Below are 26,610 nucleotides of genomic sequence, written 5' to 3'. Positions count from 1 at the left end.
AGGTGTGTGGGGTCGTCCATAATGCTGTTTGCTTTGCGGATGCAGTGTTTTTTGTAAATGTCTTTGATGGAGGGAAGAGAGACCCCAATGATCTTCTCAGCTTTCCTCACTATCCTCTGCAGGGCTTTGCGGTCCGAAACGGTGCAAGTCTCAAACCAGGCAGTGATGCAGCTGCTCAGGATGCTCTCAATAGTCCCTCTATAGAATGTAGTGAGGATTGGGGGTGGGAGATGTGCTTTCCTCAGCCTTTGAAGAATGTAGAGACACTGCTGGGCTTTCTTGGCAATAGAGCTGGTGTTGAGGGACCAGGCGAGATTCTCCGCCAGGTGAACGCCAAGGAATTTGTTGACGATATCCACAGAGGATCCGTTGATGTTCACGGAGAGTGGTCACTCTGTGCTCTCCTAAAGTCAACAACCATCTCTTTTGTTTTGTCAACATTCAAGGACAGGTTGTTGGCTCTACACCAGTCCGTTAGCCGCTGTACCTCCTCTCTGTATGCTGACTCATCGTTCTTGCTGATGAGACCCACCACGGTCGTGTCATCGGCGAACTTGTTGTTGTGATTCGAGCTGTGCATTGCTGCACAGTCGTGAGTCAGCAGAGTTAACAGCAGTGGACTGAGCACACAGCCCTGGTGGTAAGAAAAGGCATGGAGACAATGTTGATGACAGAAACTTGACCATTACGTGAACTCACCATGGCACCCTAGGATGGGGACAACCTCAGATGTTACAATTGAGTAACTAACATTATAGACACAAAAAGACCAGGGGCCGGTTGCATAAACATAGCCATTAACTTAAGACTGCATCTAACAATTAGTTTGACTAGCTAAATACGCCATAGAAAGCCTGTTGCATAAAACAAGCTCACAGTTGACTTTAGTAAGAAAGCATTGCATTGTGGGAAAAATAAGACACTGAACAGCTTAAAAAAATGGCCGACAGTGGACGCTCAATAAATATTTTAATATTTAAGAATATTTGCTTATTAGAGGACTACAATGCTTCAAAATGTATTTTAATGAACACATTTAGTGATTTAACCCAAATAATTAAAAACACAACATTTTGTTACCATTTTTGAAGTCAAAGTCTTCAACCAAGTCTCAACTCAAGCCCCTTTCAGCCCCCACTAGCTCAGCTGACAGTTATTTTCAATGGCAAAATGGAATGTAAACAAATGTTAGCTGAGGTGTGCTGTCTTACAAGTTTTTATGCAACTGACTGAAAAAATTAAGACCAACATTTTAGACGACTAACTAGTAAGACTAGTCTAAAACAGTTTTATGCAACTGGCCCCAGCTTTGTTTATTTTTGATCTGACAATGTACATTTTTTCCAAAAGAACCCAAAGCAGGATCAAGTGTCACAATGGTTCCCACTACTAGTTTTTTTATTCTGTGTTTGGGAGTTTAATTTAATTTCATCATCAAAATGGTGTCTAATCAAATTAATACAAACTTTAATCAAATGAAAATAGAATAATTTTAATTAATACAATTTTCAACATAACACAGCATTATTTTTATGAAATTAAATATTTTTCTACAAAATCCTAACACCACAATCCAAAATAACACTGGAGATATTGTGCTGAAATGCTGTTGCATTAATACATTATCAGTATTATTTAATTGCACTAAACATTATATTTTTTCCAATTTCACTCATCCATTTAAATCAAGCTTTTATTTTGTAGTTTCTGTATGTTTTTACTGTACTGTGATTTCTTACCTCCCGATAGGCAGTTCGCTAGATGGCCTGATGTGATTATTAAAAACCACAAAGCTATGATTTCATGAAAAAAAAATATAGTCTTTATGTAATGCACAGTTCAGAGTGCTCTGCTCACTGTCATCTACTGCACACATACACACACCCAGAGCACGCTTGATGCATATGATGAGTTGTTTTCAGCGTAAAAGCGGATGGCATTACTCATACATGATGAGTAGCACATGCAGATTATATATTTATCTAATTAAATCACAGCTTTTAGCAGTTTAATAATCACATTTGGAGATATAGAAATTTGTAATAGATTAACAGAGCATTAAAACATACATTTTCTTCCTGAAAATGTCAAATTCAGTGATGTTTCTCATTTTATATAGTAATGTGATTTTTATGACTGGATACAGGGATTTCATCCAGGTTTTCCGCATCATGGAAATCCAAGGACCCTACGTGTGGTTTGCATTTCTTTATGACAAAGTACCTTGAGGCTTGCCTTACAGAGTTGCATTACATACTGTTGGCGATTTATTTTCATTGATCTAACTGTGTTTATTGTGTACTTCATATTTCAATCACATTTTACTGTCCAAATAAGGGAATTTTAAGTGTAAATATAGAAATACCATGATTAACATGACTGCATTTTTGTGTCTCATTTTCCGTTCTTGTCATATAAAATGAGCACTCCAAATGGACTGTGTGTGTGTGTGTGTGTGTGTGTGTGTGTGCGCAGCTGATTGTATCTGTACGATTGCATGGTAAAGGCTGTTTTGTGGCAGGGGCAACATATTTGACTTGTCGACCAGCTGTGGGTTTGATTGAGTTGGGAAAGGAAGCAGGGGGGTTGATTTAAGTTGTAGGAGACACGAAGTGTTTCTATTGATCAAGAGACTTATCAGTACCCTTATCACAAGTGAGTAATTTGTTTCACCATCCACCACTAAGAGTGGGAATTAAATATACTTGTTTTTTGTGACATGCACACACAGACACACTCAAAGAAACTCTCCAACATATATATTGAGTACCACAGAGCACTGAAATAGACCTATGTTGTAATCTCGGAAGATCTAATACTGTTTACTGTGTGCAAATGACTTGCTGATGGACTTTTTTCCTTTTCTTTTCTTTTTTCTGCAGCCAATGCAGGATCGGAGAGAATAATTTTCAATGCTGCATGCACTTTGGAATTATGCATATAATCTGTTTCATCTTATGGACAGTTTAGAAGAGCAGATGGTAACACTTTACAATAAGGTTATATTTGTTAATATTAATAACTACATTTGTTAACATGTACTAATAATGAATAATACTTTTTCAGCACTTACTAATCTTGGTTAATGATAATTTTGAACCTTTCTGATACATTTTCAAAATGTGCATGTGTTAACATCAGTTAATGCATTATGAACTAACAATTAACAATAGTATAAAATATTAAAGATTAATAAATGAATAAAAAATATACTGTTACATTATAGTTCAGGATACCTTTGCTCTTTTTGTAAAGTGTTACTTAGCCAATGTTTATTGGCTTGATAAACCTCAAGATGCTGATATTGTAGCAACTAATTTACAGCACCTTTATGTCAAGTCAGAGTTTATTTGTATAGAGCTTTTACGTAATTAAGATGGTTTCAAATCTGAATAGATTTCAGCTTTATTGAACATTATGTCTTAGTAACCCCTATTGAGCAAGCCAAATGCTACAATATCAAGGTAAAAACTCCCTACCTAAAGATGTTTTGGTACAGTAGGAAGAAAACCTTAAGAGGAAGCAGACTCAGCTGAGGGAGCCATCTTCTTCTTGCAAGGCACAAAACACATCTATAAAAGTGTAAAAGATAAAAATGTCTTATTTCACTCCAGTGGGAAAAAAACACTAACACACTAAACTAGTGTTTAAACACTAACAAAAATCACTGTGCACATGAAGCCATGTGGAAATGTGTTCGAGAGTCAGGGTTGGAAATGTGGGGAAAAGAGTTCCTAGAGTGAATTTTGTGGGAGAAAGGCGTTCCCGTTCAAACAGGCTACATTTGTTAGGGGACTTAAGAGGATTTCTCTTTTCTACACTCAATAGCCTATGAAAGCTACGTGGGCTCTGCACACAAATGTGTGGGATCTTCTACGTCTGTGGTTACGCAGTGTTGACTATCGTGAGTAGCCAAAACACTTGCATACAACAGATCAACAAATGCAACAGATCCGCATGCGCATAATTCACAGATCCACGCACCAGAACAAAAATATACAGGTTTCTTTGCTCACAATACCATCCACAAGTACATAAGTCATGCAGTATGTGTAATTTAATACACAAATACATGCTGAGCCGTTTGTGTTTTGGTATTCTTCTTCGAGAATGGCTGCGTTCCACTTCACTTTTAACATCCACTCGCTTACTCCCCTAAGCACTTCCCCTCGGGGGAATCCCCACAGCCATTTTGGAAGTCCGTTCCACTTCGTTAAGTGAGAGAGAGAAGTTTCTACTGACAGATTCTCAACCCTCTATTTTGACTGAGGGTGCGAGTCAGGCCCGGACTGGCCATCGGGAGCACCGGGACAACTGGGCGACTAAGTTGGCCTGCTGCCAGCCAGCGGTTTTTTAATTTTTTTTATTATTATTATTTTATATTACTACCTTTACCAGTGATCATTTTTGAATTCGTCATTCAATAAAATTATTATTAATATTAATAACAATAAAAAAAATAAAATCATGAATCTGTTAGTCTTGACTGGCAAGGCTACGATTCGACTTTATGCCTCAGACAAACGGTTAAACAGAAAATGCGAGCAGCACCCGTCTAACGTTACATTCATGGTGAAATCACAACAAATGAGTGCACACAGAAAACTCACAGAAGAAATGTACTGAGGTAAAAATTCTAATTGTTGTTTTTTTTTTATTTATAACATATGATTTAGTTTAACATAACACAACTAAGGGAGCTGTTTTGCTGAATATTATCACGATTGAAAATGTTACATTGAATTTATTGTTCAATAAACAAGTAGCGTAGTTAATATTTATTATTAAGTTACTTACATTTTAGACACAAACCATATTAACTGTTTTTGTTCTATTTCACCGACTAAAATAGTTCCAAAGGAAAGCTACAGCAGCGCGGTGTTTTGTTACTGAATGATTCAGCGTTTTGAACGAATCTTTCGTATGAATGACTCACTAATTAAGACGGTCACTTGCCGCCACCTATTGGTGGTTTAGTTTAATGTTGAAGTATTGCATTTTTTTTTAATATTCAAACATTTATTTAAAACATCAATCTCATAACATTATTTATTGCAGTTGTAATTGCAGTGCACAGGACGTTATGTGCAGACCTATTTGAAATTAAAAAAAATTTAATTTAGGGGGAAAAAAACAAGGTTGTCCGTGTTTCTAAATTTTATTTGGGTGCATAGGATGGCCTGGATGGGTGTAGGATTTCCCTGCCTGAAATTGTGTCCCAGTCCGGCCCTGGTGCGATTCTACTCTGATGTACACTTCAGGCAGCTCCATATCCCACAATGCAACTTGATAGTGATGAGAGAGCAGATTGCACTTCATAAACCCCTCCCCCATACAACTCTAATGTATGATGGAAGTGAAGTTAGGTTAGCTATATTGAGATTTAACAGCATAATACTTGTAGCTACCTTAAACTGTTTATCACACAGTTATAGCCTATGTGTTCATTATGTTAACATTGTTGTTTGTGTAAATCTTGATTAATCCTTTCTAACAATTCATTCTAATGAAAAAAATATGAAACACACAAGATTTATACATAAGTCTCTGATCAATCTCCCGAAAACACTGTTTTCTCAGGTACAAAAATCACTAAATAAGTCCTCAAATTGACATCAGCATTCAACATGCTTCAAGTGTTCAAGGTTTAAGCTTGTTCCAGTTAAACCCATTGCACGTCTTCTGCCAGTAGTTGACACTCATGAAACGTAAGCAGTGACGTACATCCGAGTCCATGAGATGAAGTGAAGTTTGCGAGGAAAGAGGATACAAATTTTAAATTGAACGCAGCCATCATCTGTTCTGTATTCTTGATGTACACACACACACACACTCAATGCTGGGGGCATGGTTTAGCGTGGCTGACAGCAAATGCCCATTCATTAAAAGGAAGGAAACATATCCTGTAGATTTGCCTTTTTTGTTTTGAGAAGAAAAAACAAGATGTGTTCAGAATGTTCAGTTTAGATCAAGATAACAGAGATTTAATCTATATTATACCCTTAAATTACACACCATTCAAAGGATTTAGAACACGAAGACATTTTTACAGAATATAAAATATACATCTGACCATAAAAAAATCAATTAATAGCCAAAAACTGCACACATTGCAAGGGCACGTTCAGACTAAACATCATCTTATTTGGGCCAAATTATTTTATTTTCATTATTTTATTTTTAATTATTTGTTTTAATTACAGATTTGCATTTCGGTCAAAACCTGGCAGCATCAAATCCATAATAATGCATCATATCTAACAAAAATTCAGTGAAGACTTAGAAACAACAGAGTAATGTACCTTTGACTTTACCTCAGTATTTTTCCCTGTATTAGGATTAACTGTTTAAGTAATATGCAACATGTTCATGTGACATAAGCAGTAATTATATATAATTGTCTAAAAGGTCTTCATCATGTCATAGAAGGCTACAGCCACAACATGCATTAAACGTGAAGAAATGTGTGATGCAGCAGTTCAAACATTTATCATATATATAAAAAGAGTAAAGCCCCATTTTTTTGGGCAACTGGAATTGATGTCATTCCAAAAATGTGTTTCATGAAAAAACATTGGAACTTAATTAACCAGTTATTAACCAATTAACAACATTTCAATAGTTTTTATTCTTTGAACTGTTTTCAGTCCCTGATCTGTAGGGTAAGCAGCCCAAGGTTCCAGCTCTGTGCTTGAGTGAACCGTTGTTCTTTACTCTTTTTCTGGCATAGCAAGAGTGACATCAAATATATTAGAACAGAAGCGAACAAACCTGCCTGGATTACTGAAGCCTGGCACAAGGTTTAGATGGAAGGACAGGAATGATGGATGGGGAGAGTTAGTGGAATCTGCATATAAAGCCACTGATTTTGCTGAGAAAGGTGTGTGTAACCATTCTCCTCAACAGATGCATACGTGTGTTTTTAAATACACAAAGATTGTGTCAATATGCATATCTAAGTGTGTCAATCACAACTTGTGGAGGTGATTTACTTTAAAATGCCACCTGGATAAAGATTATCAGGCAGAGTGCAGAACATTACAAAACATATACTTCTGGGGCACAGGACAGGGTCAGCATCCAATATGATGGCAGCAGAGGATAACAAGGCAGGACATCTGAGAGCTACTGTAGATGGAAGCTGGCCTGCCCTTCTGAAGTGCATTAGACTGCAGATTTTACAGGCTTCTTTCTCTCAATTTTGGCTACTGATTGGAAGAGTAGAAGAATTTTTAATTGCCGACTTTGGGCTCAATCTCAGTCAAATGTGCTCCTAATGTTTGCATGGCTAATGACCCGCATCAGTGTGTAAACAGAGAAATTGGGGTCAGTGCAAAAATTACACAGTAATTGCTTCAAACACGCTTTGTGTTGAGTGTGTTGAAAGAAAGAGGGAAGCTCAAAACAAACAGACTGACTGCCAAGTCAGAATACAAGCTGAAATTGAGCAAGCTGAAGAGCCAAAGGCAAGAGCATTGATGATTTAGGCAAGTTACACTGCAGATGTCGAGATTACATGTGTAGTTGAAATACAATACTTTTAGACAGTGGACGTGTCATGTTGTGTGTCATGCTGAACTCAACTAAGACTATTTTAAACACCATTTTGCTAACTGTTTTTTAATAATAAAAGTATCATAAGAGATTACACAGAATATTGTACTTGTAAAAATTAAAGTCACAACACAGGAACATTTAAATTAACTGGTGAGGATTACAAAAACTTCAAAGAAAACTTGACCAGTTACAGTCTTTAAAATATACACATTCCCTAATTTATTCAGGTCAATTTTTATCTAAAATCTTGATGTTGATTAAAAAAGGTCATGGGCATATTATGCATCAACCAACATACTGTTACAAGTATATAGTACCAAAGGGTACTACACTCCCTCCACTTTAATGGTACATTACAGAAGAACAATCCAAAAAATCAAGAACAATCTATGGGCAATATAAAAATGTTCTGGAACCTACTCCCACTTTCAGAAAATCTGTTGTACAAACAACTGAATTAAGTCACCATATGGGAGCACTATTGCATGACTTGTACTATGGGGAGAACAGGAGGTAACGGGATCGGCAGATGATGCAAGCGGACTCAAAATCGCATTGCCTATACATGTGGACCACAGCTTCAAATGACAGTTGCAAATGTGATAACCACTAGGTCATGATCTCGATCACTTGTTGTACAGTATTTATCACATATATTACTGTAGTGTTACATACAATTTGCATTATGTATATCCATTGTTCTATCTAAAGTTTAACTAAACTGTGTACTTACTCATTAGTGGTACCATTAATCACCCAAATAATTTCCCTCTTCCTACAATAGACAGTTTATGCATGAGGTTGATCTAGGCACTTACTTGTTTTGGTGCTTGGAGCCCTGCAGGTGTGCATGATATTGCGCCACTGAATTCAGCGTGACACTGCAGACATCACATGTGTAGCAGCGTTTAAGACCTACAGAGACAACAGGCACACACATATTTGTGTTTGTTAGTAAGTAAAACTATACTTCATTCTGTTTCGATTTACAGGGACAGTGAACAATAATATGTAACATTTCTGTAAATCTGCCAGTTTAGCTTTATAGCTATAATATATTATTGTTTAGAAACTGATTCATCACAAGCACATCCTTTGGCTCTGTCTTTGCCCACAGCTTCCATCACGCTAAGCTGAAAACAGAGTGGTCAATAAACCCTTATCATGTCATTCCTGAGAAAGGGAGGACTAACTGGGGAATGAGATAATGCTGGTCTCTGTCTCTCGAACCATGGGTCACTGATCAGCTGTGTTTCGCAGTTCTGCCTGATCAACTCGCCTGATTATCGTACCCCATGGGAATGTGTGTGTGTGTGTGGAGAGAATCAATTAAAGAAACATAAATATATAAATGTCAAGCCTTTTTATTTATTTATTTATGAATATATATATATTTTTTTACTATGAAATTACAATTTAAAGGCCTCTCCATGAAACTAGATCCATGCATAGGGAGGTGGGCCTTTTAGGGAACGAGACTCCTCTGTTCTCTTGTGTGTCAAGTGACATTATAAATATTTGAGAAGGCCATGTGGCTTGTAATGCAGCATGGGATACTGATGTTCTTGCACCTGCAAGGCCAAGACAGAGGGGTGCAGATACAGTATGAAGGAACATGAGAAGATTAAAACTTGGAAGATGAAAGAAGACAACACTTTGTATCACTATTTGCATTCTGTTGATTTTGGAATGCAAAAAGCTTGTGACTAACGATGTGACACATCAACACCCAGGCTTCTCTATCCAGCCGTGTCTGCTTGCACCCCCGTTATGGATTAAGTGTCCCATGTAATTGCTGTCATGTTGCACTAATGATATTGCAGGCTGAAAAATGGCCTTTGCATTTCCTCCTCTCGGAATTGAGTTACGCCCATAACAACGTTTGGAGGAGAAGGGCGTGGAGAAATTAATGTCTTACTGTTGACTCATACTTAATTTGACCCATTCTTACTAGAATGTCCTGCCTTGGTTGATGTGTGCTTGCTCTGCATTATAGCAGGCTGGCAAAATGACAGTGACAGTCAGGGAACAAAGTCTTCCTTGTGCTGGTTCCTGTTATACCCAAGAGTCTGATTATTTCTACCGTTGGTTAGCCAGCAGGGGTTTAACAACATTGCTAATCGCATCAGCAAAAGTAAAACTTAAAACCACTGTAAAAATATCTTAACCTCAACAATTTTATGTGATACACAGTCATGGAGACAATGTTTTTGGACTAACAGAAATACAGTGGCCCCAAAAAGAATTTGAAACTTCAACCACACCTAAAATATTTTGAATATTTAAAATGACAAAACCATTTTCGAGCAAAACATTAAACAATAATAAGTTTGCTTATAAGTATTTGGACATTTTCTATTTGTCAAAGTAATGAAACATATTCACAGTGATGAACTGGTTCAAATATGTGTGGCAAGGAGGAGGGCGCTTGATTAATCAGGCTAATCAAGTCAACGAGAGGGATAAAGAGAGCTACAGGAAGCTGCTCTGTATGTATTTATGTTTGAGTGTCTTTGTTTAATTAAATATTACTTTGATGCTTAGTCTGGTTCTCACCTCCTCCTTTCTCTTTTACCCTGTTACATTGGTGCCGAAACCCAGGAAGGAGAAGGGATGCACCGTAGTAAAGTCCTCACCACTATCATCCACCCCAAAGGAGCAGCCGTGGCCAGCCGCCAGGTAATGGAAGAACCCGGCCACCTGAAAGCAGAGGAACGACTGCCGACCACAAGGGGAGGAGGGGCTGATTGACAACCATCTGCAGCAGTCGGGCCGCTGCCAGGGGCGGAGGAGACCCCTACCGGCCACTAAAACATAGCGGGGTCAAAGAGATTTGCTTGCAGGTCCCACTTGATATTTAGTTTCCAATATAATTACATTAATATATTTTTTAAGTGTGGCTCAAGTGTCTAAAGGTGTCCAAATATGTATATTCATAGGTGTATGTAGGTCTATATTCGTTTGATGTATGGTGCAGCGTTTGGGGAGATACTATGAAACTGTTCCCAAGCTACAAGCTACTCTTTAAAAAAAAGTAGTTAGCTACAGCCTACTACAAGCTACTAACAAAAAGTAACTACAATAAATATTTAATATACACTAATACAATTAGAAAACACCTTATTTTATAAAACTGTATCAAAATGGAGTGATACAGCAGTACTTAACTAAATATTCCGGAAAAGACTTCTCGAACACTTCCTTCAAGACTGCGCAGGGCTCAAAACAGAAACAAAAAAAAAAACAGGGTCCGACAGAAACAAATTCATTGAGTTCCCAATGCTAAATAGAAGGGAATCATTTTAAACGGTTAATTTACCTAAAAATCAGAAAGAACAAATTCACCTAAATTACTTTAGTGCAGTGCAACATGAGTGAGAGACTCCCAATGCTTCATTGCTCCATTGCAATACAATATGGCAAATGTAGCATTTAGTGATGCTACAGTGCTACTCGTTGGAAAAAATAGATTGTTAGTGGAAAACTACACAATTGTGAAAATAGTTAATTAATAGTTGAATTTGTAGCATCACTACTTTTATTTAACTAATCCCCAGCACTGATACGATGTGCCCACAATTTGTTGAGTCTAAGGCTGATGACCTCTTTCTTAAACATCTTTTCAGCTGGTGTATTTTATTAGTGGTTCTAATTCCTCCTCTTCCTCTCTGCACATATACCCTTGGGCACTGAAATTAAGGGGATGTGGCTTTGCCACAAAAGCTTGTCTGTGAATCCCAGCTGACCATTTGACAGGCTGCCTCTCAAACGCTTTTTGAAAAGGTGATATAATGGAGCACTACCTGAGCATCCATCAATGTTAGCTATCCGTTCCGCCTGTCGCACTGCCCACGGAACAAATGAGCAATGAGGAGCCAACCAGTGTGCAGCACCTATGAAGTCTCTCTCATCTGTGTCGCCCTTGTCTCAGATTTATTACTGTTAGCGCATAACATTCTTCAACTGGGAATAGAGGAACCGCAAGTGGAATAAATTAACAAAGATTGAATTTTGCCTTTCTGCTATCTATCTTGTCATCCCTTTCAAGCCACATCTATTCTGTGGCTGAAAATATATCTTATTTTTCACAATGCACTTCCCTTGTTCTACAGTACATGGATGCCAATGAAGACTCTCCCAAAAATAAATGTTGGGTTTTCAAGGAAAGCATATTTCTATACACCCCAAATTGTATTTTATTTATAATTTGGTTTGAGAATGTCATTCAGAAAATATAAATGTTAAGCAGATAGTATAGTCCCAACAGGCCTGGATTTCACCTTGCAGAATTCCTGGGGCATGATAAAGTTTAATGATGCCTTCAGGGACATTATCACTTTGGACTTCTGGTCTTGTCAGGCATCATAACACCACTGAACTGGGACATGGCCTCCCTTAATTAGATCCCCATCTGTCTGTCCAAAAGTTTATCGAACTTACACTAGTTGGAATAAGAACTACAACATTAGTCACTAACCATTACACTCTAAGTGTTCATTCATTTTCCCATCAATAATTATATAGGACACTAGGACAGACTAGCCACAACTGGGATTTCAACAGACACTAATGTGTAACAACTAGATGATCTAGTGCAGCTGGCTTCAAACAGGCTGGCTTTAAGCATTTCATTTTAAGTTTTACTGACACAATTTATTTCCTTACTGATATACAATGGCACTTAAGCCACAGTTATCCTAAATTGAATTGTATTGGATAAGAAAATATATATTTTTTTTAAATGACATCATAAAACTACTGGATGGAGAAAAAAAAAAGATGTGAATAAAATCTCCAAAATGCACATAAAAAAACATATACACTTGTTTGAGGTGGATAAATGTTTATTCTATAATAAATATGCATAAACTATGGTGGAAACACATTTACCAAATAAACTCCTATTGAATTACAAGGTGTGCATAAAAAGTATTGTGACTGAACAATTAGTTTATTAGGTGTCCTGACAATCCAAAGAATAAGTCGAATGCAAACTTGAACTGTGTCAAAGAGCAGGTTTATTGACACTTCTGAAAAATATAACAATGCCATGTACTAGAGAGCTCTACTGCACATGAACACCAGGATCATACAGTATATATGAGATGCTCTGTGAACTCTTTCCTCTCTGATGCTGTTACAGAGCTTTAAATCAGTTCCAGTACTGCAACAGAGGACAAGCTTTCTCTTCTTTTTTCGAGTTGATCATTTATGAACTTTAAGGTAGCACTGGTTCATCTATTTTTACCTCCAGGCATCTGCCCGCCTGATGGTGCAGACCTTGCTTTGACTATCTCAGTGAGCTAGGAAAACCACAGCATATGTTTGTATGGAGAAATGAGTAAAGTAAGATTCTGCAGAGCACAAAGTGTTCCAACTCGTTACATCATTGTGCATGGTCATTGTGCAGAAGGGTCAACCTCTCAACAATGCTCAGCACATTATCAAGCAACAAGCTTTCGGACAGGCTCAGATTTGAGTGTTTGCACTGTAAATGCACAACAGTTCTGCCTCAAAGTCTCTTGTGATTACACCAATTTGTCATCGGTTATGCTGTGTGGATTCAAACATGAGCAAAACTATGCTAAACAACAATGAATGAGAAAAATATGCCCATATTTGTGCAGTGACAGGCAGATGGCATCTAAGTGGTGGGTAATTCAGCAAACAATGAAAAAAAACCCAGAATAAAACACATCAACCATATTAAACTAAAAAAACCTGTGGCTACGCCCGTATCATCAGTGTAAATGTTATTCAACACAATCCAATTAGTATCATACCTGATTTTATTCAAATACTAGTAATCACAGTATGTAAATGACATGGTAAGATTAATTGTACCTTAATAAATTCAGAGAGTACTTGCTACTAGATGTCATGAATTCAAAAGGAAATGCTTTTTTTTTTTTTTTTTTTAACCCATTTCACTTCCATAATCTGACATAAAGTGGGTACGGAAAGTATTCAGACCCCCTTAAATTTTTCACTCTTTGTTATATTGCAGCCATTTGCAAAAATAATTTAAGTTCATTTTTTTTCCTCATTATTGTACACACAGCACCCCATATTGACAGAAAAACACAGAATTGTTGACATGTTTGCACATTTATTAAAAAAGAAAAACTGAAATATCACATGGTCCTAAGTATTCAGACCCTTTGCTGTGACACTCATATATTTAACTCAGGTGCTGTCCATTTCTTCTGATCATCCTTGAGATGGTTCTAAACCTTCAATTGAGTCCAGCTGTGTTTGATTATACTGATTGGACTTGATTAGGAAAGCCACACACCTGTCTATATAAGACCTTACAGCTCCCAGTGCATGTCAGAGCAAATGAGAATCATGAGGTCAAAGGAACTGCCTGAAGAGCTCAGAGACAGAACTGTGGCAAGGCACAGATCTGGCCAAGGTTACAAAAAAATTTCTGCTGCCCTTAAGGTTCATAAGAGCACAGTGGCCTCCATAATCCTTAAATGGAAGACGTTTGGGATGACCAGAACCCTTCCTAGAGCTGGCCGTCCGGCCAAACTGAGCTATCGGGGGAGAAGAGCCTTGGTGAGAGAGGTAAAGAAGAACCCAAAGATCACTGTGGCTGAGCTCCAGAGATGCAGTCGGGAGATGGGAGAAAGTTGTAGTAAGTCAACCATCACTGCATCCATCCACCAGTCGGGGCTTTATGGCAGAGTGGCCCGACGGAAGCCTCTCCTCAGTGCAAGACACATGAAAGCCCTCATGGAATTTGCTAAAAAACACCTGAAGGACTCCAAGATGGTGATAAATAAGATTCTCTGGTTTGATGAGACCAAGATAGAGCTTTTTGGCCTTAATTCTAAGCGGTATGTGTGGAGAAAACCAGGCACTGCTCATCACCTGTCCAATACAGTCTCAACAGTGAAGCATGGTGGTGGCAGCATCATGCTGTGGGGGTGTTTTTCAGCTGCAGGGACAGGACGACTGGTTGCAATCGAGCGAAAGATGAATGCGGCCAAGTACAGGGATATCCTGGACGAAAACCTTCTCCAGAGTGCTCTGGACCTCAGACTGGGCCGAAGGTTCACCTTCCAACAAGACAATGACCCTAAGCACACCGCTAAAATAACGAAGGAGTGGCTTCACAACAACTCCGTGACTGTTCTTGAATGGCCCAGCCAGAGCCCTGACTTAAACCCAATTGAGCATCTCTGGAGAGACCTGAAAATGGCTGTCCACCAACGTTTACCATCCAACCTGACAGAACTGGAGAGGATCTGCAAGGAGGAATGGCAGAGGATACCCAAATCCAGATGTGAAAAACTTGTTGCATCTTTCCCAAAAAGACTCATGGCTGTATTAGATCAAAAGGGTGCTTCTACTAAATACTGAACAAAGGGTCTGAATACTTAGGACCATGTGATATTTCAGTTTTTCTTTTTTAATAAATGTGCAAAAATGTCAACAATTCTGTGTTTTTCTGTCAATATGGGGTGCTGTGTGTACAATAATGAGGAAAAAAAATGGCTGCAATATAACAAAGAGTGGAAAATTTAAGGGGGTCTGAATACTTTCCGTACCCACTGTATTTCTAAGTGAAATGGGATTTTCAACAAAAATAAATGTAGGCCAGGACTTTGTTGGGAATTGGTTAGATGGTGAAAAGTGGGCGTTACACACCAGAATAAAGCTAGTCGATTAGAGGGGAGGGATTGAAAAAGTAGGATTAATTTGTGACTTTAGCCAAAAAGAATAATCATTTCAGAGGCAGAGCAATGAATCAAATTTTGTTAAAAGATTATGGAGACAAAATGAATTGTGCCTTAACACAAAACAGCTAATATGGCACCTTAGCATGGAAAAGTAATATCCACCAACATTCTTGATCTGTGTCAGGGTGTAAAGCATGAGACCAATCCTAGACTAAGGCACAAGGTAGGAAGAATGTAATGGCTCAGTCCTTGGAGTGAAGAATTTGATCAGCAGACAAGCCACATTACATCTCCAAACTTGTCTTTCCAATTAACCAGCAGGACAATGTTTTGATAGGTGGAATTTGTCACATGTGCTGCCTGATTGGCTTGTTTATGACTCTAAAAGAGAGAGCCATAATCACTTCTGAAATAATTTCACTTTGCATTATATCAGCATTATCCGTCATAATGAGGACATCTAAACAGACTTGATTGATAAAGTGTGGGTAAATTGCTCTTTTCCTCAAGGGTAAAGCCAAGCTTCAAATAAATCATGCCGCCCAAAGGCCAGTGATGCACTTTATACAGCCGCATAGCCATGTTTCAAACTCACACTGTTGATTATAATATGAAAGAAATGTACATAAGCAATTTATTTGTTTCAATTTACCATACTGCTTTGTTGAGAATGTTACATTTTGCCACCGCATCGAGAGGTTTTATGGAACACTGCAGCTCTGAAGTGTTGCATTGTAAGCATGTCCCTTTAAATGAGTACATGGAGTACATAGAATAAATAAATACATTCCTGTGCAGTTACACTTTAGATATCGCGGATCTGAAAGTCTGTCAGCATGAATACTGTGACGTGAGAGCAACACCAGTGTGAGACAGTTTGCTTTAATCAGGGATGAAAACAGGGCGCTATGCATAATTCCACCAGAACACATTGAGATGAGGACATAAATCAAAAGGACATCTTCCACTGTCTAACAGAGTAAGAGAGGAAAATAATCCCATTTCCTGCATCTCCTTCTAAATAACTGTATATTGGCCCTCTAATGAGTTGGGTTTTAGGGCAGTACGCTGTGCTCGGTTGAATATGAGGGTGAAAATAGCAACTATACACTTGTACATGAAAATAAATGACTGAAGAGAAAGAATAGAAAAACTACAATATGATAGGCTTTAACTGATTGGCCTAGTCTATTGGTGAAGTTGACTAGTTCATCTAGATTTTTTTTAAGGTTTTACATTTGGTGCTTTGATTTGCATGCTAGCTTGGATAAGTGTGGTAAAACCTCTCTAAGAAGCATATTTAAATGTTTCCTCTTTAAAGCACTACTGCTACAACCATACACATTAAACTTGCAGTCACACTAGACTCCATTCAAACACAACTGAATGCTGGAGACCAGATATGCAAGCTCATGTGAATAAATGTAGCATTTCTGAATATAATATTTCTTGCTATTTGTGATTTGACATCATATCCTGTCTGTTGCAGTGTGAAAAATAATTGTGCATGCTCAAAGTCTAGTGTGACTGCCTCTTCTAACAGACATCTTAGGTCCTGCATTACATTATTTTTGAGTGTCCCATTTTTATTGTGTTTTTAAGAAGCTTAAAAGTAAGTAAATGACACTTAAGGAATAAGTATGAAAGGAGGACAACCTCCAAGAGCTGTTGAGTCTTGATCTTACTCAAATTAGAAGACACTGCAAGAAACTTTTTCCCATAAATATGATGTTCAAATGCAAGGAATGTTAATTCCCAAGTTTAATTACCTCAGTAGAAGGGTGCATAGTATATAATATGTATAATTAAAATATTTTTTTCTTTTCTTTTTACATCATTATAACTCTCCTAAAATGTACCTCATACATTCCCTTCTAAAGGAACTTTGTTCCTTTCTAACCTCAAAGTGCTCCCACTTATTGAAGAGTGGTGGCTTGTCACAGCAACCATGTTACATTCTGTTTCCGTTTGTCCTATGAAGGCCGTCTCATTTAATTGAGGCATGTTTAAAGGAGGACACTTGGTATACTGCTGCCTTCAAAGGACGCGTCCTACCTAGCATGCAGCCTTCCAAATGAGAAGAAACACGGCAACTATGTCAATAGAGAGATGCTGCAATTCAGAGCCGCAGGATAGTAAACATGCTATGCACTCACATATACACACACAAATTTGCTGGAAATCACACAGATACAGTACCCAATAGAAAAGCTATCAATATTTCATTATGTTGCAGTCTTCAAAGTGCAACTTCTGCCTCCCTCTCTGATGCTCTGTACATCAGACAACACTCAAAGCACAGGACATAGCAGACACAGATATATGCAAGGAGAAAAGGAAGAAGGCCTCAAAAAATGTGTTGAAAGTGAAAGAAAAACAACAGGTAACAGATAGAGCAGGGACTGGGCAATACAATATATTATATAGATATCTACTTTGCTATACAATCATATTGTGATTCTTTGTTTAGTGTTTGCAATTAAAAATGTGATATTGCAATCATCTCATCCATTGTATTTCAATGCTTTGCACAGCAAATTAAACCTATATTTGCTCATTCTGAGTTTGCATTTTGGTCTGTTTGTTGACCTAATGTCAAAGTATATTTTGTCTATAACAAACTTGCTCTGAGTGGAGCTCTACCTTCTTTTACCCAAAACTGTTAATGTGAAAAATCGAAGTACTGTGAATATAGATACAATACCGAGAGGTAAAATATCATGAAATATCTATATTTTCCCCCACCTCTAGTGAGCATTAATAACCCATACTGCAAAAACTAGTTTGCCAAATCAGTAGGATGTGCTATGCACTCACACACACACACACACAGATTTGCTGGAAATCACGCAGATACAGTGCTCAATAGAAAAGCTATGAATATTTAATTATGTTGCAGTCTTCAAAGTGCGACTGCTGCCTCCCTCTCTGATGCTCTGTACATTAGACAACACTCAAAGCACAGGACATAGCAGACACAATAGCCAAATACAGTTAAACTCAGTTTTTCCACAATTTCAGGCATTTAATCGTAGAAAACATTTACTGTCTTAGGTTTGTTAGATTCACTTCTTTATTTTAAGAATGTAAAATGTAAGAATATTAGTAGAGAGAATTATTTCTTTCAGTTTTTATTTCTTTCATCACATTCCCAGTGGGTCAGAAGTTTACAAACAATTTGTTAGTATTTAGTAGCATTGCCTTTAAATTGTTCAACTTGGGCCAAATATTTTGGGTAGTGTGCCACAAGCTTCTCACAATAAGTTGCTGGAATTTTGGACCAATCGTCCAGACAGAACTGGTGTAACTGAGTCAGGGTGGTTGGCTTCCTTGCTCGCACACACTTTTTCAGTTCTGCCCACAAATTTTCTATCGGAATGAGGTTAGGGCTTTGTGATGGTCATTCCAATATCTTGACTTTGTTGTCCTTAAGCCATTTTGCCACAAATTTGGGGGTATGCTTGAGGTCATTGTCCATTTAGAAGACCCATTGCAACCAAGCTTTAACTTCCTGACTGATATCTTGAGATGTTGCTTCAATATATCCACATCATTTTCCTGTGCACTTGCAAACTGTAGTCTGGCTTTTTTATGCCAGTTTTAGAGCAGTGGATTCTTCCTTGCTGAGCAGACTTTCAGGTTATGTTGATACTGGACACATTTTACTGTGGATATAGATACTTGTTCTACATGTTTCCTCCAGCAACTTCACAAGGTCCTTTGCTGTTGTTCTGGGATTGATTTACACTTTTTGCACCAAATTACGTTCATCTCTAGGCGACAAAATGCATCACCTTCCTGAGCGGAATAATGGCTGCGTGGTCCCATGGTGTTTATTCTTGTGTACTATAGCTTGTACAAATGAACATGTTACCTTCAGCGGTTTGAAAATTGCTCCCAAGGATGAACCATGGGATGGAATTGTGGAGGTCCACAATTTTTTTTCTGAGGTCTTCTGAGGCTGATTTCTTTAGATTTTCCCATGATGTCAATCAAAGAGGCACTGAGTTTGAAGGCAGGCCTTAAAATACATCCACAGGTACACCTCTAATTAACTCCAATTAGCCAATTAGCCTATCAGAAGCTAATTGGATAATTGCCTAAAGGATTTAATTTTTTTATTTTATTTTCCAAGCTGCTTAAAGTCACAGTTAACTTAGTGTATGTAAACTTCTGACCCACTGGAATTGCAATATAGTCAATTAAAAGTGAAACAATCTGTCTGTAAAAACATTATGGAAAAAATTACACATGTCATGCACAAAATAGATGTCCTAAACAACTAGCCAAAACTATAGTTGGCTAATATGAAATCTGTGGAATGGTAAAACATTTTTTTTAATGACTTCAACCTAAGTGTATGTAAACTTCTGACTTCAAATGTATATGCAAGGAGAAAAGGAAGAAGGCCTCAAAAAATCTGTGGAAAGTGAAAGAAAGACAACAGGTTACAGATAGTGTTGGGAACCAGCAGGGACTGGGCAATATGATACAATATTATATTGATATCTAGTTTGCTATCCAATCATATTGTGATTCTTTGTTTAGTGTTTGCAAATAAAAAAATTATATTGCAATCTTTTACTCACTTGTGTCTCATCCATTGTATCTCAATGCTTTGCACAACAAATGAAACCTATATTTGCTCGTTCTGAGTTTGCATTTTGGTCTGTTTGTTGACCTAATGTCACAGAATCTTTTGTCTTACGACAAACTTTCTCTGAGTATCTATATTTTCCCCCCACCTCTAGTGAGGTATAATACACACCTGCATACCTATCATACCTTTACTTCATCAAAGGTCAAGAAGTAAATTCTTCATCCAATTTAGTACATACTAAGGAAGAATAGAAATGATGATATATCCTAAAGCCAAATTTATACAAAGTAAGAAGCTGGACTTTTTTCTCCTAAAGAAACTAAAGCACCAAAGTGAACATAGACTACCTGCGGTTGTAGCACTTATGGACCCTTTTCACAAAATATGATGATGCGTTTCTGCCTAATTTAGCAGTGTAAATCTTGCAAACTTTATTTTATATTTCCAAATTGTAAGTTAGTGTTAATTTTTTACACTCTGCTTTGTGTTACATTACCCTAGAATTAGTTTAAAAAAATAAATTACCACAGATGCAATGAGGTTTCTAAGACAGCTGTGGAGACAGTGACAGTAAATTTGCCACCTTCTCTCTTCTGACTGTCGTAATCCTCGCTCTCAGTTTTTTATTCAATTGGAAAGTTGTGGAAACGTAACAGTGGTGTTTTTCTTTTGATGTTGGAGAAACTAGGTAAGCAAAAATTATATTTGCAGTGGTCTCCCATTCACACCCTTTTACTGTTATCAAAGTTTACACTGCAATCGTTTACTTCCAAAAATCATTTTCCAAAAACAGGAAGTATGAAAAGGGTCCATACTACACACACCATTGTTTCTTAGATTAGATTGCTGAGGGAATTTTTTTTTATAAAGAACCCCACATCCAAACCACCTAGAGTACTATAACTATACGTCAAGACGTTCAAGGATATGTGCAAACAGGAGAAATATCACCTACCGAACACCTAAACAGAACAAAAACATCAGAGCATTTCGTCATAATTTTTTGTTAAATTAAAAGAAGCCTGTTACTGTAAATTAGCCTTGAGAGACATAGAAAGAGGCCTATCACTCCTCATGAAGCACTTGCTGAAGTGTTGCAGGTGCCAACACATAGTGTGAAAGATGAGCCTGCCATCAGCCCAATGAATTAGTACAAGTTCCCCTGAAATATTTCCCTCTCTGCCAAAGAACACACTCTGTCTCTTTCACTTGCCCTGCTCTGGCTGTTAGGGTGATTTGCCACATCATTACTAATTGATAATCACATTGGAGAGAAGCCATCAGAGGCACACAACTGAACGCTGTGGTGTCTGTGCTGACATTTCCTGGCTGGATTAATGGCTAGGTGACATTCGAGGGAGACATTGCAAGGCAGACAGTGCAAACGAGCAGCCGAGGGGAAAATTGTAGAGATGTTTGGCTCATCTATTTTTCCCTCCCTAAACCAGTGAGGAGGAAATGTGTGTGAAAAATCAGCTGTGGTGCAGTAGAGTCACTGGCTGTTTCTCTACAGGTTCATTCTGGTCCAGGCCATGATGATGAAAAAGTCCAGCTGTGTTTTGAATGCAAGAATGCATCCTCGGGTTGTGCTGTCTTCTGAAGGGTTGCTTTGTTCTCTGTATAAGCTGTGTGTTGCCTATACAGCCTAATTTTTGCTTACTGCCCCCTGGAGAAAACAGGTGGCATTTCAAGTTTGAATTTCTCAGGAATCATCTTTATTCCAGTCTGGGGACATGATTAATTGTGCAAATTATTTTTTATAAAATAAATTGCACTGAATTAACACGTTAAATCGCCAGCCCTATTTATTTTGTAACAAAATGGAAACACTTTACACTTTTCACCATGTATATATTCAATACAGGTCAAGATTTTAATATGGGACATTTAGTATGGGACATCTTAATTTCAGCAAAAATACAGGACAGATGGTAGCCCTAATAAAAATATCTAATAAAAAAAGTATGATAAATTACATACAATTTTTACAACGATTTTTGTATTTGAGAGAATATATCTGTTATATATCAATTAATCTAACAACATTTTGTAACGTTTATGCTTCAAAAATTAAAAATCAATTAACTAACAAATTGTGAATTAAAATGTCATTCACAATATGTTCTCTGAAAACAAGTTGTGTTATCTTTCACAATTTTACTTCAAGTAAATTGATATTGTTTTTAGGATTTTTTTAGGATGACAGAACTCTCTCTAAATTAAGTACAAATCTACAGTTTATCTTGTGAGGCATTCGTGAGCTTTTCTCAACCAGTACTCAGCCTAATTGTTCTCAGCATTAATCTTGTGCTGACAGAGTCAGAGCAACAGTCACTATGAGCCTGGCCAAGTCTCTAGCATGTCTTCCATTAACAAGGATAGTCTGAATTCACCATCCATCACTGTAAATTGGGGATAACCTTCAGTCCAAACACAAAACTAATGAGCTAACAGCATCAGCAACCATGCAGCCATAAACTGCCTTGAAGACTCTGTACCTTTCATTTCTCCCATGTCTAAAGTCTTCCCCAGTTGTTCCAGCAGGTCTGCTCGTGCTGCGTTCTTCTTGTGCTTTTTGCCATCGTAGTGTTGCTGTGCCATTCCAGGGTTGTTGAACCAAGCATTACACAGCTGACAGTAGCGATCAGAATCCCGGTGCTGACGTGTCAAGCTCACAGGGGAGCTTTCTGATGAAGGTGTCTTCACTGGACTAGGTGGCACATCTGAAAAAACAAAGTAGCAAGACGAGACTTAAAATGGGAGAGATATATACAACTTCAGATTTGAGCGCAACAATAAAACATGGTATACAAAGTATGATGCAAATTTTGCAGAAGTCTGGCAACAGCGGACATTGGATAAGTTATCATCTCTGTATATTTCATTTACTGCTATAAAACTTCAGTGAGTGGCAAGATTATTCTGTTGGACTAACTTCAAAATATTGATTGCGGGAGACATCGTATTTTCTGAAAACCAGAGACAAAAATAGCTTCTGATAATGACTGCAAAAACACAATTATTAGGATTTCATCTGTTCCTCTGTTTGGCTCCGTCTTCTGCTACAGTATATAACAAACAAGCTGTTGTAAGTTAAAGCTTTGCATTGATTCTGACAAACCTCACATACAAAGTCTTGCTTCTTTACTCTCAGCCAGTTATAGTATGTGTTCTTTGGATGCTGGGGTCATACATAACCGCAGTAATACCCCAAAACACCAGAGAATCATAATGCAGTGCCTAACAGTCTGTTTAACCACCTACTGTAAGTGCTTTGTCCACGCTGCCACAGACAATGTTTCGAAAATATTTTTTCAGGATCAGCATCCTATCATTTGCCGGAGAGGAAAATGGAGAGAATGGGCAACTTTGTGTCTGTGTGTGTCAGTGTTTATAAAGTAGGTGTCATTCAGGGGTGGAAATGATCTGACCTGACCCACTATCTAGGACACAGTTGTGTTCACATTTTTACTTGCTGTTCCACTAGAACATGGCCTTACAAACTACCAATTAAGTCACAAATAATTCAGGCATTTTACCTTTTTTTTTTTTTTTTTTTTTTATTATTATGTCTGCTAATTGGGGTATATAATCATATCAAAATCTGAAATCTGTAAATAATATGCAAGATCAGGCATAAGTCAAACATAGTATATTATTAAATGAAAAAACAAAAAACATAGACGAATTCACACAACCACATTTTAAATATATGGGGCAATTTTGTCCCTTTCAGTGACCTTTTTGCTCCGAGCCCTGGCTAATTTGATACTCTGCTATACTCAGAACTCTATGCACAGGTAAACACATTTTAAATTAAGGTAAAGTAAGTGAAGCTTTGGCAGAGGCTAAAGAGACTCCACAAGCTGGGACAACTGCGAACAAGGGAGTGTTGAAAAGAGATCTTGTTGTACCAAGGAAATTATACCCTGCCAAAATGTGTGCTGCATTCTGTTCATCACACTTTCCACTCTATTTTTCATAACTGCATAATGCATGCTTAGTCTACACTAAATTTTCTTTGGGCAATTAACAACCATTGCTACAAATAATGAAATTCGATACTGTAAATTCAAATACTATATGAGATATACATTTAAATATAAGGAAGATAAATGATCTGCCACAAAAGAGCCATGAAGCATATGCGCAAGCTACTTCATTTCAAAAAAGCTTAATCCACTTTATTTTTAATGGCTATTTTCCTGTTCTCTGTAAATAAATTGTTTATTGTGGGGCTTATCAGTTTGCTGCAATATAAAAATATAATATGGTTTGGGTTTAAGCCATTAACTATTCCTCTATGAAATTTATCATAGGCAGGTTCACTTTATTCATGGCAAGACTGTAAAAGAGACTAATGTGTCTGTGGTGAGCAAAGAGTCTGTTTTGACAAACAATTTGATAACACTTTACAATAAGGTTCTAATTGTTAACATTAGTAAATGCATTATCATGAACAAACAATTAACAATTTATTTAATTTATTAATCTTTGATAAAATTAGTTAATAAAAATACTATTATACATTGTTAGTTCATGTTTGTTCACAGTGCATTAACATTAACTATGATTAATAAATGCTTAACCAGTGTTGTTAATTGATAGTTCATGTTAACGTCTAGGTTACGAGATGTTGTGTCGAAGAAGCGACACTAGGGGTCTCTCTTGAGCGCCGAATATGCCTCTGATCTATGAAAAAAGGCCAATGAGAATTAGGTAGACATACCCCGCCCCTGGACATACGGGTATAAAAGCGGAGAAATATATCGAGTTCATTCAGAAATTTTCTTCGGAGCCGATGGTCGTGTTGCAGTCAGCTGCGAGTTACACACCCATTCCTGTTCCTCTGACGCTTGCCTGCTGTTGGATCTACGGCACACTTCAGTGGCTTTCACCTTCTCTGCACGGCAGTGCAGTTTGCCCCTGGGCACTTCAACAAAATGAGCCAGTCGTCGAGGTAATAGAGTATGTGGATGCCGGCTTCTCGGAGCAGGGCAAGGGCTGCCTCTGTGACTTTTGTGAAGATGCGAGGGGACAGAGACATGTCGAAGGGGACGACTTTGTACTGATACGCCTGGCCGTCGAACGCGAACCATAGGAAGGGTCGGTCTCGAGGCAGAATTGAGACGTGAAAGTACGCGTCCTTCAGGTCTACCGCTGCGAACCAATCTAGATGCCGGACACAGTTAAGATGTGTTTTTGCGTGAGCATTTTGAACGGGAGTTTGTGCAAAGCCCGGTTGAAAACTCTCTAGTCCAAGATTGGTCATAAGCCGCCGCCTTTCTTGGGTACGATGAAGTAAGGGCTGTAGAAACTATTCTTCATCTCGGTTGGAGGGAAAGGCTCTATCCCGTATTTGAGTAAGAGAGTAGCGATTTCCACACGCAGGGATTTGGCATGTTCGCCGTGTACTGCGGACGCCCGCTAAGGGGGGGCTGGCAAACTAAACTGCTTAACCGAGTTGAATGGTCCGGGCACACCAGCATGACGGGTTGGGAAGTGAAAGCCACGCATCCATGCTCCATGCTAGGGGCACCAAAGGGATGATTGTTTTTGACGTACCCGGCGGGGCTTTGCAGCGGAGCAGGTAGTACGCCGTCAGGAGGCGCGGATGCGTCCCGAGGCTCTGGTGCTGAAATAAAACTCGAAGCACTTATCTTGCTCTGCACACCCAGCAGGGGGCAGGTTAGTGACTGAGGAGGAGGTCCTGTAGCGGCGTCCTCTGGAATCGTCAGAACTGGCCACCCGGGGAACAGTAGGGCGGAGGGTCCGCGACCAGCGTGCAGGTACTGTTGAGGTGTGGCGGCAGAGTGCCGTGAGAACGGCATTTGCGGGCCAGGTGACCCAGAGACAAAGGAAATAGCTCTTTTACTGAGAATGTGGGTACTGCAGCCCTTCTAGGGGGTGTGGCAAACAAAATAAATTCTCCTCCCGGCCCTCCACCGGGGGACGGAGCAGTCTGCTTACTGCTCCGGAGCTAACGTCTTGGTCCCTGGGTAGATCGTCTCAGGAGCACCTGGGAACCTCGCGGGTCCTCGTGGGTGTCCGTGAGACGGGGGGCGTTGACTTCCTGCGGGGTGCTCGACGCGTGGTCTGAGAGCTGGGCCTGGGTTGAGGCAGAGCAGGGCGTTTCTTTGCCGCAGGAGGACGCCCTCGGCGAGCAGACGGGGCATGGCCCATGGCGGTAGGTTTGCAGCGGGGCAGAATATGCGAAATGGCCTCCGTCTGTTTCTTCACCACAGAAAACTGCTGGGTAAAGTCCTCAACGGTGTCGCCGAAGAGGGCGTCCTCACTCAGGCGAACTGGGAGACGGGGCGTTGAGGAAGCGCACTTTGTCGGTCTCACGCATCTCGACCGAGTTCAGCCACAGATGATGTTCCTGGACCACGAGTGTGGCCATTGCTTGCCCGAGTGACTGCGTTGTGACCTGCAGGGCAGAAGCGGCATGTCCAGTGGCACTGTAGGGGACCCCGCCAGGTGGTAGGGTTTTCGGGACACAGGTGGAGTGTAACAGCCCTGTCCACCTGGGGAATCACAGTGTATCCTTGGGCCGCTCCGCCATCGAGGGTAGTGAGAGCGGATGAGCGAGTGGCTTTGTGACGTGTGGAGAGGGGCGCCCTCCATGCAGACGTCAGCTCATCATACACTTCTGGCTGTGAGCTGCGCGGAGCCCCCAGGAACCAGTGATCCAACCGCGATGGCTGTGGGGAGGACGGAGGGTTCCAGTCCAGCCCCACGCTGGCCCAGGCAAGCATATCGGAC

General features: G+C 39.0%; 1 protein-coding gene across 4 annotated transcripts in view; it reads right to left on the bottom strand.

Annotated features, from left to right (window-relative positions):
* Positions 1 to 26,610, bottom strand: part of LOC127636199 (zinc finger matrin-type protein 4-like) — a 151,033-nt gene that overhangs the window by 20,177 nt on the left and 104,246 nt on the right. For 2 of the 4 annotated variants that reach the window (XM_052116645.1, XM_052116654.1), the window contains 3 exons: positions 22,344 to 22,568; positions 8,376 to 8,472; positions 3,480 to 3,572 (listed from right to left, as the gene is read on the bottom strand). In XM_052116645.1, the coding sequence (XP_051972605.1) occupies positions 3,480 to 3,572; positions 8,376 to 8,472; positions 22,344 to 22,568 (415 nt within the window). Of the gene's footprint in view, positions 1 to 495; positions 635 to 3,479; positions 3,573 to 8,375; positions 8,473 to 22,343; positions 22,569 to 26,610 lie in introns of those variants that run through there. The other 2 variants (XM_052116627.1, XM_052116637.1) reach the window with 2 other exon arrangements.

The sequence above is a fragment of the Xyrauchen texanus genome, chromosome 4, assembly GCF_025860055.1.
Source record: "Xyrauchen texanus isolate HMW12.3.18 chromosome 4, RBS_HiC_50CHRs, whole genome shotgun sequence".
NCBI classification, from domain to species: Eukaryota; Metazoa; Chordata; class Actinopteri; order Cypriniformes; family Catostomidae; genus Xyrauchen; species Xyrauchen texanus.
The sequence above is the reverse complement of the archived record's forward strand: the minus strand, read 5'-3'. Positions and strand labels throughout refer to the sequence as shown.